Genomic DNA, 14,942 nt, shown 5'->3' on the forward strand with positions numbered 1-14,942 from the left:
GTTTTGATGATCTCACACAAATTCACATCTTCCGCAATGGACTTCAACCGGTGCACAAGACACTTTTGGATGCTACCGCGGGTGGATCTTTAATGTCAAAAAGCACGGAGGATACAATAATGATAATTGATCGTATGGCACTCAATGATCTCCAAACTCAACATGATAGGAGTCCATCACAAAGAAAGCCAGGTGTTCTTGAATTAAACACTAATGATGCCATCCTTGCTCAAAACAAGATTCTCTCTCAACAAGTTGAGTTACTCACCAAGCAAATGTCGAAGCTCCCACAACAAATGAAAGAAATTCATGGGATGCAAATGACTTCTCACGTAGCAAGTTGTGAACTTTGTCAAGGTGACCATCCGACCGGGTTTTGTCCTCCTCCCGAGGGTGAAGAAGTGAATTATGTCAACAATCAAAATCAAGGGTATCAAAGGCAACCTCCACCTCACAACAATACTTACCAAAGAAACAACCAAGGATTTCAACCTTCAAGATTCAACAATCAACACTATCAACATCAAAGTCCTTATCAAAGTCCAAACCCTCAAGGTCAAGGTCAACAATCTCAAGGTGGGAGCTCAAAATTGGAAGACACTCTTACACAATTCATGCAAGCATCCATGGCTAATCAAAGGAGTAATGAAGCAGCCATAAAGAATCTAGAAAATCAAGTGGGTCAACTTGCAAAGCAATTGTCCGAGCAACAAACGGGGGCATCCTTCTCCGCCAACACCCAAACCAATCCAAAGGAACATTGCAAAGCCATTGTTACAATAAGTGGGAGGAAGGTGAATAACGGCGTGAATGAAGAGGTTATAGTGGAAGATGAGGAGGAATTAATAGTTGAAGAGGAGGAAATGACAATTGAAAATGAGGTAGAAAAGAGTGAGGAGAAGATAGAGGAAGAATTAGTTGAAAAAGAGCAGAAAGAAAAAGAAGAAAGAGAGAAAAATGACAAAAAAGTGAAGAGGAATAAAAAGAGAAATGAGAATGTGAGCACAATTCCTCTCCAACATCTACCTTACCCGCATGTGCAATCAAGGAAGGAAGACGCAAGGCGCTACGCTCGATTTATGGATATATTTAAACAACTTCACATAAATATTCCATTTTCCGAAGCATTGGAGCAAATGCCCAAGTATGCTAAATTCATGAAGAAGATGCTCACAAAGAAAAAGAAGTACACGGATGAAGAGACGGTTGTGCTTGATGCTCATTGTAGTGCAATTATTCAAAAAACTCCCCCAAGAAAGGAAGCTGATCCTGGACGAGTCATTTTACCGATCACCATTGGAGTTAACTACATTAGTAATGCTTTGGTTGATTTGGGGTCTAGCATCAATTTAATACCTTTATCCGTTGTCAAGAGATTGGGGAACATTGAGATGAAACACACCATGATAACTTTGCAACTAGCCGATAAGTCTATCATTTCACCATATGGAGTTGTACAAGACATGCTGGTAAAGGTGGATAAATTTTTGTTCCCGGTTGATTTTGTGGTAGTCGACATGGAGGAGGATCGTGATGTGCCATTAATACTTGGAAGACCATTCATGAAGACCACCCGAATGATGATTGATATTAATGATGGGATTATGAAAGTGAGGGTGCAAGATAAAGAGGTAATTTTTACTCTTTTTGAGTCTATGAAGCCTCCTAAGGATGAACATGACAACTTCCGAATCGATGATGAAAAAGGAGAAATCATTGAGGTGGAGAATCAATTTCACAAGGACAAGGACAAGGTAAATCATGAGGGGAAGACTCATCACAAAAACTTTAAAGTTGGACAAATGGTGCTTGTGTGCAATTCAAGACTCAAGGTGTTTCCTAGCAAGTTAAAGTCAAAGTGGTCGGGGCCATTTGTTGTGAAAGAGGTGCGAAACTATGGATCCATTGTGGTGGAGGACCCTAAAACACAAGAAAGCTGGATTGTAAAGGAACGAAGACTCAAAGTCTACCACGATGAATAAGCAAGCCTTGATGGTGTATCATTTCTCTCGTCGAACCTTGATGCATCATCAAACCGTCAAGCTCGAACGACGTTAAACAAAGCGCTTATTGGGAGGCAACCCAACGTCGTAAGTGAATTCTATTATGCTTTTTGAGTTTTTTTTTTCAAAGTTATTTAGTAACTGTTTTTGAAAGGAAGTGAAGGATTAGTGTAAAATTTGGCAATTTTTAAAAGTTTAAGTCTGGTTGCGCCGCAAACATTGTTTGCCCCGCAAACAGAGCACAAACAGAGAACAAGCCAATTTTACAAAGAAAATTTCTCCTGTTTGCCCCGCAAACAGGTGTTTGCCCCGCAAACAGGTCAGCCAATTTTGAAAAAGAAATTTTCATCAGTGATTGCCCCGCAAACATTGTTTGCCCCGCAAACAGAGCACAAACAGTGAGTAAGCCAATTTTACAAAGAAATTTTTTCTTGTTTGCCCCGCGAACAGGTGTGTGCCCCGCAAACACTTCAGTACAAAAAAAAAACGAAAAAAAAACAAAAAAAAAAGCTTTTAATTTAACCTAGTTTTTTTATTTTTATCTTTTATTTTTACTTCTCTCCTCTCACTCTACCGCTCTCGTCCTCACTAAACTCATCTCCCATTCTAATACCCTATCTTCACCCACATTCCTTGGAAGCGGAGTATGATGCATACGCAAATTGGCCTGTGGGCAGGCCACTTTTCATGGGGGGGGGGTGCAGGAGGCAACGGTACCGAAAATGAGGACGATACAATGGAGGATGTGATCGGGACAATTGGTGGTGGTGATGAAGAAGAGGATTGAAGTAGTGTTGTAGCAATTTTTTTAGTTTATTTTTATTTTTATTTTAGTCTTAATTCTGTTTTGTTTTATTTATTTATGGTTTCACTTTTTGGTTTTTAATTATGTACTTTATGGTGGCTCTCGTTTCACCATTTGAACATCTTTAAAATTGCATTTGTTAGTATTGTAGTTTAATTGTGTGTTTTGGTGGAAAGTGATTAGCCCAACTTTTCCAATTTCTGTTTTGTTAATTGTTCTTGTACAAAGGAAGCTTGAGGAATCAATTGGCACGGACAAGAGTTGATGTTGTGAACACTTCGAGTGGCAATGATAAGAAGCGGTATCAAGGAAATTAAGGTACACTTTATCGCTCACTAGACTTAACATGGTTAGTTGATGGTGTGTGCAAACTGCTTAGCATAAATTCCTTGAGTCACATGTCACTTTTGAATCAAAATTTAGAACTTAGCCAAGTGAGGAAACTTTCCATTGTACACTAAATGCGGGATACCGGAATTTATTTCAACTCATTTTTATCATGCTAAACCATGCATATTTCTTGTTTTTGAAAAGTGTGAAAGTGATAGAGGCATTGTTTGAATTTGAGAAAAACCACTTGACCAAAAAGTTAAATCAATTAACCTTGTGAGGAGTGATTCTTAGTCAACCCCTTTGAGCTTATATTAGGATTCATGTGATTACTAAATATGTTTTGTATGTGAATCCTAATCTCTTTTTTCATTGAAACCTTCAACCGCAATGGTTGCAATTTTGCCTTGTGCCTATGTCTATGTAGGGAGCATTGTTGTATCTAATATGGTTTGAATCCTAAAGTTGGGGAGAGTTGATTGAAAAACAAATGAAAAAGTGGTACTTAGGAGTTTTGTGGTAATAAGAAAAGAACAACACATTTTGAAATTATGGGGCAAAAAAAAAATCGTTTTCGTTATGTGTTGTTGAAAAATAATGAAAAAAAAAAGAAAAAGAAAAAGAAAAGAAAGAAAAGGGGATTCGAACAAGTGTTGTTGTTAAGTGAATTGATAGGAATGCTCCCTTAGGATAGGCCTTTTTAATTAAATTCCCTCTAATAAAATCCTTTCTTTGTAACCCAAGCCGCACTACAACCTATAAAAGCCCTCTTGATTCTCACTTTGCACATAATTTTTGAAATTGTTATGGTGAACGTATGATTTGAGTTGTTGTTGATTTAAATGCCCGGATGAGTGAAAGTAAACCCTCTTGTATTCATCATTACTATGATGTGTGTGTAGGTTTGATTCAATTTTGACATGTCTCTTTTGGAATTTCTTGATAATAATTTGCACTTTGCCATCAATCTTTCTCATGCTTTGTTTTAGCATTGTGGTGAGTGTACTTTGAAAGGACTTATACTTTTGAGCCACTTGAGTGTTCGGTTACCTTGTCATCATTCTCTTGTGCATTGCTCTTGCTACTCTTGTGAATTTTTGTTTAGGGACAAACAAAATGGTAAGTTGGGGAGAGTTGTTAGGGACCAAATAATACTAATTTTCATATATTGTTTTTGGTTCCTTTAACCACTTTTTACTCAATAATCACACTTTTATTCATACAATTTAATAATTTTGCAATTTTGTTCATTTTAGTTTATTTGAATTGTTATTTCACATGTTTGTTAGTTTTGTAGCGTTTTTAAAGTTTTGAAGATCATGGAAGCAAAGAGGAATTACTTAAAGACTTGGAATAGCAAAAGAAGTGTTGATGAGGCCAGTTTTCCCCGCAAACATCCTTTGCGCCGCCAACTGCTAGATGCTGAACAAGTCCAGTTTTGAATTTCACTGTTTGCCCCGCAAACACTGCGCTGCAGAATTTTATCTTTTACTTTGTTGCCACTTGTCATGAGAAATGGGCTTATCTTTTGAATAGGAAAAGTTAGTACGAATTAGGGGTTATTTAGGGAGATAAAAAAGGGGAATTAGAACATGCTATCCTATTGTGAACCAAACATTGAGGCTAGGGTTTTGGGAGAGAAAAGAACAACTTTGTGAGAGATTGATGTTCTTAGCTTCTTCTTCATTCTTCTTGCTGTCAACCATGGTGATGAGTAGCTAAATCCCTTTTTGACAAGATTGGAGGTAGTAGCTATCCTTGTTAACTATGTATTTCCTCTAACACTTTTGTATGAACTTCATTAGTTGAAATGGATGAATGTTGTTGTTTTATATTTCATATTTAGATTTGATTTATGATTGAGAAATATATTTCAAGTCTTGTTCTACAACATTTTATCAAGTAGTGAATAAATGCTAGAGATAGATTTATTTGCCACTTTTCTATTTGTATCAATCAATCAAGCTTAATGTATTGATAGTTAGAGTGAGAGATCATCTAAAGATTAATATATTAACTTTCACAACTTTGTTTAGACATAAACATTGTTGAGAGGATACTAGAACATTGCATTGCTATTGAAGTATACTTTAGTTGTTAAAGTCACATAGGAGATAGGGATAGTGAAACCAAAACCAATCTTGTCAATCTTTTATCTTTGAACAAATCTTATTTTATTACTTGTTTTACCTTTTGAATAGAAAAATAGAAACTCAACTCAAACCAACTTTGTTACAACTTAAACTTAAAGCGATAGTAACTATAGAACGGCGGTAATATCACCCAATCTCTGTGGATACGATTTAAAAATATTTGCCTTGAATATACTATTCAACAAATTTCATACGCGTATCATACGCGTATGGACAGAACCACATTTCCACACAAAACACAAGCATACGCGTATCAGCCTGCCATACGCGTACCTGCCAGACACCATACGCGTACCATACGCGTATGAGAAGATGGTGCAACCTGATGCACACTTGGGAAACGTATCATACGCGTATCGTCCCCTCCATACGCGTACCGTACGCGTATCATACGCAAATGGGCAGCAGTTCACAGAAACCTGCAACTTACCCATTCGTCTTCCTCGCGAATCCACCTGCACAGTCTGCGATTTGGGTCTAAAACCAGCAATTTCACATATCCAGACACACAACATTCATCCAACATCAATAGTATATGATCCTCTATTCGATTTTACTCATCACAACCTAATTCTACTCAAATATTAGGGAATTCAGATTCAATTCAATGATGAACACAACAGTAAAATCAGAATACATAACCTATTGATCTAAACAATATTCCCAATCAACATTATCATTCACAACACGATAATAGAGATTAAATGGAGAGTCTCCCCTTACCTTAGACAATTGTTCTTGATCCTTGATCTCTCCCTCTACAGTTCTCCTTCACGTTCTTCGTTCCAAACCTCTGTTCTTTCATGTTTTTTCTTTCTTCCCAAATCCAATTGTTTTATGAAAAATAATAATAATTTAGTAAAAAGGATTACAAAATCACTCCCCCTTCTTTTACTATTCCCTCATATGGCCCAAATGCCATAAACCATTATTTCCATTATTTTCCACAAAATCCCTAATAATTCTAATTATTAATTCAATATTCCAAATAAATTAATATTAAAATTATACGGGTGTTACAACTCTCCCCCACTAAAAGAGTTTTCGTCCTCGAAAACATACCTCAGGTAAAAAGTTCTGGATAAGAGTCCTTCATCTGACTCTCTAGCTCCCAGGTAACATTGCCTTCAGCTGGTCCTCCCCAAGCTACTCTGACCAAGGCTATTTCCTTGCCTCGCAATTGCTTCAATCTTCTATCTTCAATCCTCACAGGTAAAGTCTCAACCGTCAAGTTATCTTTCACCTGTACATCATCTACTTGGATCACATGGGACGGATCCGAAATGTATTTCCTCAACTGAGACACATGAAATACATCATGCAAGTTTGCAAGCATCGGCGGTAGAGCGATACGATAAGCCACTTCTCCCACTCTTTCAGAAATTTGGAATGGTCCAATAAAACGCGGAGTCAACTTCTTTGACTTCAATGCTCGACCAATTCCCGTCATAGGAGTAACTCTCATAAACACATGATCTCCCTCTTGAAACTCAGGTGTTTTCCTCCTTTTGTCATGATAACTCTTTTGACGACTCTAAGAAGCTTTCATCTTCTCCTGAATCATTTTAATCTTCTCCGTAGTCTGTTGTACAATTTCTGGACCAATCACAGCACTCTCACCAGATTTGTACCAACACAACGGCGTCCTACACCTCCTACCATACAAAGCCTCAAACGGAGCCATACCGATACTCGAATGATAACTGTTGTTGTAGGTAAACTCAATCAAAGGCAGATAACTATCCAAAGTACCTCCTTTTTCCAACACACAAGCCCGCAAGAAATCCTCTAATGACTGAATTGTCCTCTCAGTCTGTCCATCAGTCTGCGGATGATAAGCAGAACTCAATCTTAGCTTAGTACCCAAAGCTTTCTGCAAACCTTCCCAGAACTTAGACGTAAACCGCGGATCTCTGTCTGACACGATACTTGAAGGAATACCATGCAGACTCACTATCTTCTCAATATACAATTGAGCCAGCTTCTCCATCGAATAATCCATTCTCACTGGTATAAAATGTGCAGACTTCGTCAACCTGTCTACCACGACCCAGATAGCTTCACAATTTCTGACAGTTCTCGGCAAACCCGACACAAAATCCATTGAGATGCTATCCCACTTTCACTCAGGAATAAACATCGGTTGCATCAACCCAGACGATTTCTGATGCTCAATCTTTGACTTCTGGCAAGTCAAACAAGAATACACAAACTCAGCAATTTCCTTCTTCATTCCCGGCCACCAAAACAACTTCCTCAAATCATGGTACATCTTGGTAGCACCAAGATGAATGCTCAATCCACTACGGTGTCCTTCTTCCAAAATACGCTTTCGGAGTTCATCAATATCAGGAACACAAACTCGGTCACCAAACCTCAGTATACCATTCTCGTCGACTCTGAATTCACTACTCTTGCCTTGATTAACCAAAGTCAACTTATCAATCAATTCCACATCAACTTTCTGACCTTCTCTGATTTCTTCAAGAATACCACTAGTCAGCTTCAGCATACCCAATTTGACACTAACAGGAGTACCTTCACACACTAAGCTCAAGTCTCTGAATTGTTCAATCAAATCCAATTCCTTCACCATTAGCATAGACATATGCAAGGTCTTCCTACTCAAAGCATCAGCAACCACGTTTGCCTTACCCGGATGGTAATTCAAACCAAAATCATAATCCTTCAGAAATTCTAACCACCTCCTCTGCCTCATGTTCAACTCTTTCTGGTCAAAGAGATACTTCAGGCTCTTATGATCACTGAACACCTCAAATCTCGAACCATACAAATAGTGTCGCCACAACTTCAACACAAAAACCACAGCTGCCAACTCCAAATCATGAGTCGGATAATTCCTTTCATGCACTTTGAGTTGTCTCGACGCATAAGCGACCACCTGTTGATTCTGCATCAATACACCACCTAAACCCATTAGTGACGCATCACAATAAACCACAAATGATTCTGTTGGATTCCGCAAAATCAAGATAGGAGCACTAGTCAACCTCCTCTTCAGCTCTTGGAATCCTTCCTCACACTTTGCATCCCAAATAAAAGCTTGTCCCTTCCTGGTTAGTTTAGTTAACGACAATGCTAACTTTGAAAACCCTTCAATGAATTTTCTGTAGTAACCTGCGAGACCAAGAAAACTACGAATATCTGACACTGACTTCGGAGCTTCCCACTGAGACACAGCTTCTATCTTTGTAGGATCAACAGCAATACCATTCTTAGAAATCACATGTCCAAGAAAACTGACTTCTTCCAACCAGAATTCACACTTCGACAGTTTGGCAAAAAGTTGCTTCTCTTTCAACAGTTCCAACACGGTTCTGAGATGTTCCGCATGTTCTTTCTCACTTTTAGAATATATCAGGATATCATCTATAAATACCACCACAAACTTATCGAGATACGGATGAAAAATCCTGTTCATGTATTCCATAAAAACACCAGGTGCATTAGTAACTCCAAACGGCATTACAAAATACTCATAATGTCCATACCTCGTTCTAAAGGCAGTCTTCTGAATATCGTCGTCTTTCACACGAATCTGATGATACCCAGACCTCAGATCAATTTTACTAAATACACATGCCCCAACCAACTGATCCATCAAATCATCAATCCTCGGCAATGGATACCGATTCTTGATAGTAACCTTGTTCAATTGTCTGTAATCTACACACAGCCTCATTGAACCCTCTTTCTTCTTTACCAACAACACAGGCGCACCCCACGGCGAAACACTAGGACGAATAAATTTCTTCTCAAGCAATTCCTCTAACTGCTTCTTCAGTTCAGCCAATTCAGACGGCGACATACGATACGGTGCCATCGATACTGGACTAGTTCCCGGAACCAAATCAATAGAAAACTCCACTTCTCTTTCCGGTGGCAATTCATTCACATCTTCTGGAAAAAATTCTGGGAACTCACACACAACAGGCAATTCGCTACTCGCCACTTTCTCCTTCACATTCATCAATGCAAACAACATAAACACTGTTGCACCATCTCCGATAGCCTCATTCACCTGTCTAGCTGTCATTTCCAGACCATCTGAACTAACCTCTTCAGGAAAAATTACCGTCTTTGCAAAACAGTTGATATGAACACGGTTGAATTCCAACCAGTTCATTCCCAGGATTACATCGAGTTGTTTCAACGGAAGGCACACTAAGTCCATCCCGAATTCTCTACCAAAAATATCAACCGGACAATTCAAGCATGCAGACGAAGTAGTTACTGAACCCGACGCAGGAGTGTCAATAACCATACTTCCATTTATGTCAGATATCTCAAGATTTAACCTCATAGCACAATCCAAAGAAATAAAAGAGTGAGTTGCTCCAGTATCAATAATTGCAACCAAAGGTGTGCCATGAATGAAACACGTACCTTTAATCAACCTGTCCTCTGGAGTAGTCTCTGACCCGGTCAAAGCAAAAACCTTTCCTCCCGATTGGTTCTTCTTTGGCTTAGGACAATTAGGACTGATGTGACCCTCTTCACCGCAGTTGTAACAAGTCACAACCCTCTTCTTGCAGTCAGCAGCAATATGACCCACTTGGTCACACTTGTAACACTTCTTCTGATCAAGCTTGCACTCATTCCTACGATGTCCCATCTCACCACAATTGTAACATCTGATACGAGCACTGGAATCTCCCCCACTGGGTTTCTTCCAATCAGCAGGTTTACCTCTACCATATGGCTTGCCTCTATCCATATGTTTCTTCCCTTTTATGTCAACCAACTCGCGAGAGTGAGATGACCTCAGCTTGATGTTATCTTCCTCAAAAATCCTGCTACAATCTACCAGATCAACAAACCTCCGGATTCTCTGGTACCTGATACCCTGCTTGATCTCATCACGAAGACCATTCTCAAATTTGACACATTTTGAGAACTCACTGGCTTCATCATCATTATAGTGCACATAGTACCTTGCCAGTTCCACAAACTTGGCCGCATACTCTGGTACCGACATATTGCCTTGAACTAGTGCCAAAAATTCAACTTCCTTTCTGCCTCTGACATCTTCAGGAAAATACCTCCCCAGGAATTCCCTTCTAAATACAGTTCAAGTAATTGCTGTACCACCAGCATCCAGCTCAGTTCTGGTTGACATCCACCAGTCATCAGCCTCCTCAGATAACATATGAGTACCATACCTCACCTTGAGATCCTCAGCACAGTCAATGACTCTGAAAATCCTCTCGATCTCCTTAAGCCATTTCTGAGCACCTTCAGGATTATGCGTGCCCTTGAACAATGGAGGATTGTTCCTCTGAAAACTGTTCAGTTGCCTGTCAGCACCAATCGTAGCTCCATTGGCATTCCCTCCCAACACACCAGCAATCATGCCCAGAGCCTCAGCGATAGCATCATCGTTTCTTCCTCCTCTTCCAACCATTGTTCTGCTTAACACAAACAATCCAGTCAGAACAAAAGTATCGACAAATAACTTGTATTAGTCGCATACACAGAAAGACTGACACTGACACTAAGACTCTGGTCACAACGACCGACTATGCTTTGATACCACTATTGTAACACCCCTCTAATAACCCGCGGCAATAGAATAAATATGAATCAGAGTTAACATGCAAGAGGTGTCATAATTCATAAATAAAGAAAAGTACACGTTCGGTACATGTCATGCATTCACTGAAAACATCTGTAATTATAACTCAATAAACAAACCATGTCTACACAGCGGAATTAAAATCATCAAGTCAACATCCATCATTAATGTATCAGACTTTAACAACAAAAACAAATAGAGTTATAATCGAACTCTAAAAACAACGCGTTCCCAGTGTTACATCTACCAGAGCATGACACCGACACAATACTAAAAACCGACTTATGAGCTAATCCTCACCAAGTCGCGCCGCTATCCTCAAACTGAAAATGACAACAAGTAAGGGTGAGTCTCATCACAGTTAACCAATGTTAATGCATCATAAATAATAACATATCAAGGTCATATCGTTCACCCAATTGTTTCATGTTCAGACAATCATCAACCACACATCCATAGATAAACAGGCAAGTCATCATAGAACATATATAATCATGTTATAAAACAAATCATGCACATGTATGAAACTGACACTATGCATGTGGTATCAACATCACCAGTGGACATCATCCACCGACCGATCTATCATCATCCAGATACGGCCCTGCCAGCACAGATTCCACACAATGGGAATCCTGCCCTTCACTGCATCCTCTCATCTTTAGGATACAGCCCTCAACTATGATTATGAATGCATGCAAACACATATATATAACATACCAACATCATCATCTCACTATGAGTAGCATCACCTTTACTCATACATCATCATACATCATCATCATCAAGTATGTTCAAATATATGTACTATTGCATCATTCAATTAAAATCATATATCAATCAATCATACGATTTATCTCATCTTAATCATCATAAATCAGACATCATTCCAAACAAATCAGCATTTTAAGAGTTACTCATCACTGAACTCTTAAAATCACAAAACAGCAAAACTTTGCCAGTCACGCTGGCCATACGCGTACCATACGCGTACCAGCAGAGCCAGAATTTCACAAAAACACACACCATACGCGTATCATACGCGTATGGACAGAACCACATTTCCACACAAAACACAAGCATACGCGTATCAGCCTGCCATACGCGTACCTGCCAGACACCATACGCGTACCATACGCGTATGAGCAGATGGTGCAACCTGATGCACACTTGGGAAACGTATCATACGCGTATCGTCCCCTCCATACGCGTACCGTACGCGTATTATACGCAAATGGGCAGCAGTTCACAGAAACCTGCAACTTACCCATTCGTCTTCCTCGCGAATCCACCTGCACAGTCTGCGATTTGGGTCTAAAACCAGCAATTTCACATATCCAGACACACAACATTCATCTAACATCAATAGTATATGATCCTCTATTCGATTTTACTCATCACAACCTAATTCTACTCAAATATTAGGGAATTCAGATTCAATTCAATGATGAACACAACAGTAAAATCAGAATACATAACCTATTGATCTAAACAATATTCCCAATCAACATTATCATTCACAACACGATAATAGAGATTAAATGGAGAGTCTCCCCTTACCTTAGACAATTGTTCTTGATCCTTGATCTCTCCCTCTACAGTTCTCCTTCACGTTCTTCGTTCCAAACCTCTGTTCTTTCACGTTCTTTCTTTCTTCCCAAATCCAATTGTTTTATGAAAAATAATAATAATTTAGTAAAAAGGATTACAAAATCACTCCCCCTTCTTTTACTATTCCCTCATATGGCCCAAATGCCATAAACCATTATTTCCATTATTTTCCACAAAATCCCTAATAATTCTAATTATTAATTCAATATTCCAAATAAATTAATATTAAAATTATACGGGTGTTACAGGTAGACCCATGGCTCCATGCTCGTGGCGTCGAACCTTTGAACCTGAATTGTGTGATTTTGTGTGATTTGATGTGATATTGTGTGCTCTTGATTGTGGTTGATGCATAAACCATGCATTCATGCATTCATAAAAATGACATTCACAAATGGTTTTCAAGGAACTTAGAGACTTTCTTTGTAAACATCACAGGTACTATGGATCAAAAGAGAAGCATCAAGAAGTACACTTTCAGGAATTCAAGTGCGAAAGAATTGAAAGAGCTAGTAACTTTGGTTCCTAATCTTGACAACTTCAAAAACCGTTATGGGAAATTGATCTCTATCTTGAAGACCAAAGTGGAAAAAGGGATTCTTGAGACTCTTGTGCAGTTTTATGACCCGGTTTATCATTGTTTCACCTTTCCTGATTATCAGTTTATGCCTACTTTGGAGGAGTATTCTTATTGGATTGGTTTGCCAATTACGAATGATATACCGTTTAGTGGTCTGGAGAAAGAGCCTCAGGTTGATGAGATAGCAGAACTCCTTCAGTTGAAGATATCAGATGTGAAAGCAAAGATGACCAAAAAAGGAGGAATTTGGGGGTTGACTTCTAAGTTCTTGATTGGAAAGGCTTCTATGTTGGCTAGTAAAGGAAGTATGATTGCTTTTGAGACATTTTTGGCCTTGCTCATCTATGGTTTGATACTCTTTCCCAACATTGACAACTTTGTCGATGTTAATGCTATTCGGATCTTCATGATTGGGAATCCTGTGCCTACTTTGCTTGGGGATACTTATCACTCCATTCACCATAGGAATGATAAGAAAGGTGGACTTATCAACTGTTGCACTCCTTTGCTCTATAAGTGGTTTATTTTGCACTTACCTCAGGTTAAGAATTTCTTGAGCAATCCGGATGGTCTCTCATGGTCTCAGAAAATCATGCCTCTTACTAATGGGAATATCCATTGGTACAATCCTGCTTATGACATTGGTGAGATTATTGATAGTTGTGGAGAATTCCCAAATGTACCTCTTCTTGGTATACAAGGAGGAATTACCTACAACCCCATTCTTGCAAGGCGTCAATTTTGTTACCCCATGAAGGAGAGACCCGCTAGTATTCTTGTGTCAGGAATCTTCTATCTTAATCAAGATGGAAATTCGGATATGAGAAATCGGTTTGTGCGTGTTTGGCACCGTGTTGATAGGAAGAGACATTTGGGAAAGAAGCAATGTGTTGCTCTCAAAGACTACACTGATTGGGTTCAAGCTAGAGCTCATACTTTTCAGATGCCTTATTTGCTTGAGGAGCCTTCTCTACCCATTGCTCCACCATTGTCTTCTGCTATTCTCATCGAGAGTAGTGAGGAGCACCTAGAGCTCGTGGCTAAGATGAGATTGGAAAGAGATGCTTGGGAGAAGAAGTTTTATGCTTCGGAAATTGAGAATAAAGAGTTGAAGACACATTTGAAAGAAAAGGATGAAATGCTTGATATCCAAGATGGTTGGTTGATGGAGAAGGATGATCAGATCCGTCATCAAGAAGAGCTACTTCAACAACATGGAGAAAAGCGGAAGAGACAACAAGAGGATTTATTTTCCTCTGGTAGTCATGAAGATTCAGTTGCATGGAAGGAAGTTGCTGATAAGCTGATGGTCGAGAATGCTCATTTGAAGGCCTTTTATGAAGATGAGTTGGAGAAGCTCCGTAGGAAGCTGCAGAGAGGAGTTGAATCTTCATCAGAAGTGTTCCCTCCTAGTTTTTAACTTTTCCTTTGTTTTGTAATTTTTGATCCTTGAATCCTTTTGTAAGCTTTTCTATTATTAATGAAGAATGTTGTTATGTTTTATGTTTTTTGCTAATGTTTACAATTGAAGTCTTAAAGTTCCTTGAAAATCAATAAAAATCATTTGCATTGCATGCATCATTATGCATTTTGGTCTTGCTTCCGAGAGTATTCCCGAGGTCTTATTCAGTGTTCTTCATACAGAATCAAGTTGTCTCACCGGTATAACACTCGAGCTAACTGCAAGAAGAAGATGGAAGGTCTTGAACAAGAGAATCGTGAGCTACGTGAAGAGGTTGTTACTTTGAGATCTGGTGTAGATCGTCTCACTGCTCTGGTTGAGACATTGATGGCTGCTCAGAATCAGAATCAGAATCAGATTCCTCCTCCCAATGCCCAAGCTCAGGGTCAGGCCACTGTGATT

At 39.0% G+C, this 14,942-nt stretch overlaps 1 protein-coding gene across 1 annotated transcript; it reads left to right on the forward strand.

Moving 5' to 3' along the window:
- Positions 1 to 626: 626 nt before the first annotated feature.
- Positions 627 to 1,982, forward strand: LOC131635409 (uncharacterized). The gene is made up of 2 exons (XM_058906028.1): positions 627 to 998; positions 1,167 to 1,982. Exons 1-2 carry the CDS (start codon positions 627 to 629, stop codon positions 1,980 to 1,982), a joined length of 1,188 nt encoding a protein of 395 aa, XP_058762011.1.
- Positions 1,983 to 14,942: the final 12,960 nt, after the last annotated feature.

The sequence above is a fragment of the Vicia villosa genome, unplaced genomic scaffold, assembly GCF_029867415.1.
Source record: "Vicia villosa cultivar HV-30 ecotype Madison, WI unplaced genomic scaffold, Vvil1.0 ctg.001479F_1_1, whole genome shotgun sequence".
Classification (NCBI taxonomy): domain Eukaryota; kingdom Viridiplantae; phylum Streptophyta; class Magnoliopsida; order Fabales; family Fabaceae; genus Vicia; species Vicia villosa.

Excerpts from the sequence above, each read along its gene's own strand:
- LOC131635409 (XM_058906028.1), top strand. The coding sequence starts at position 627 with ATGGCTAATCAAAGGAGTAATGAAGCAGCCATAAAGAATCTAGAAAAT. Across the intron at positions 999-1,166 it reads ATAAAAAGAGAAATGAGAAT|ATGCTCACAAAGAAAAAGAA; the intron begins GTGAGCACAATT and ends TTCATGAAGAAG.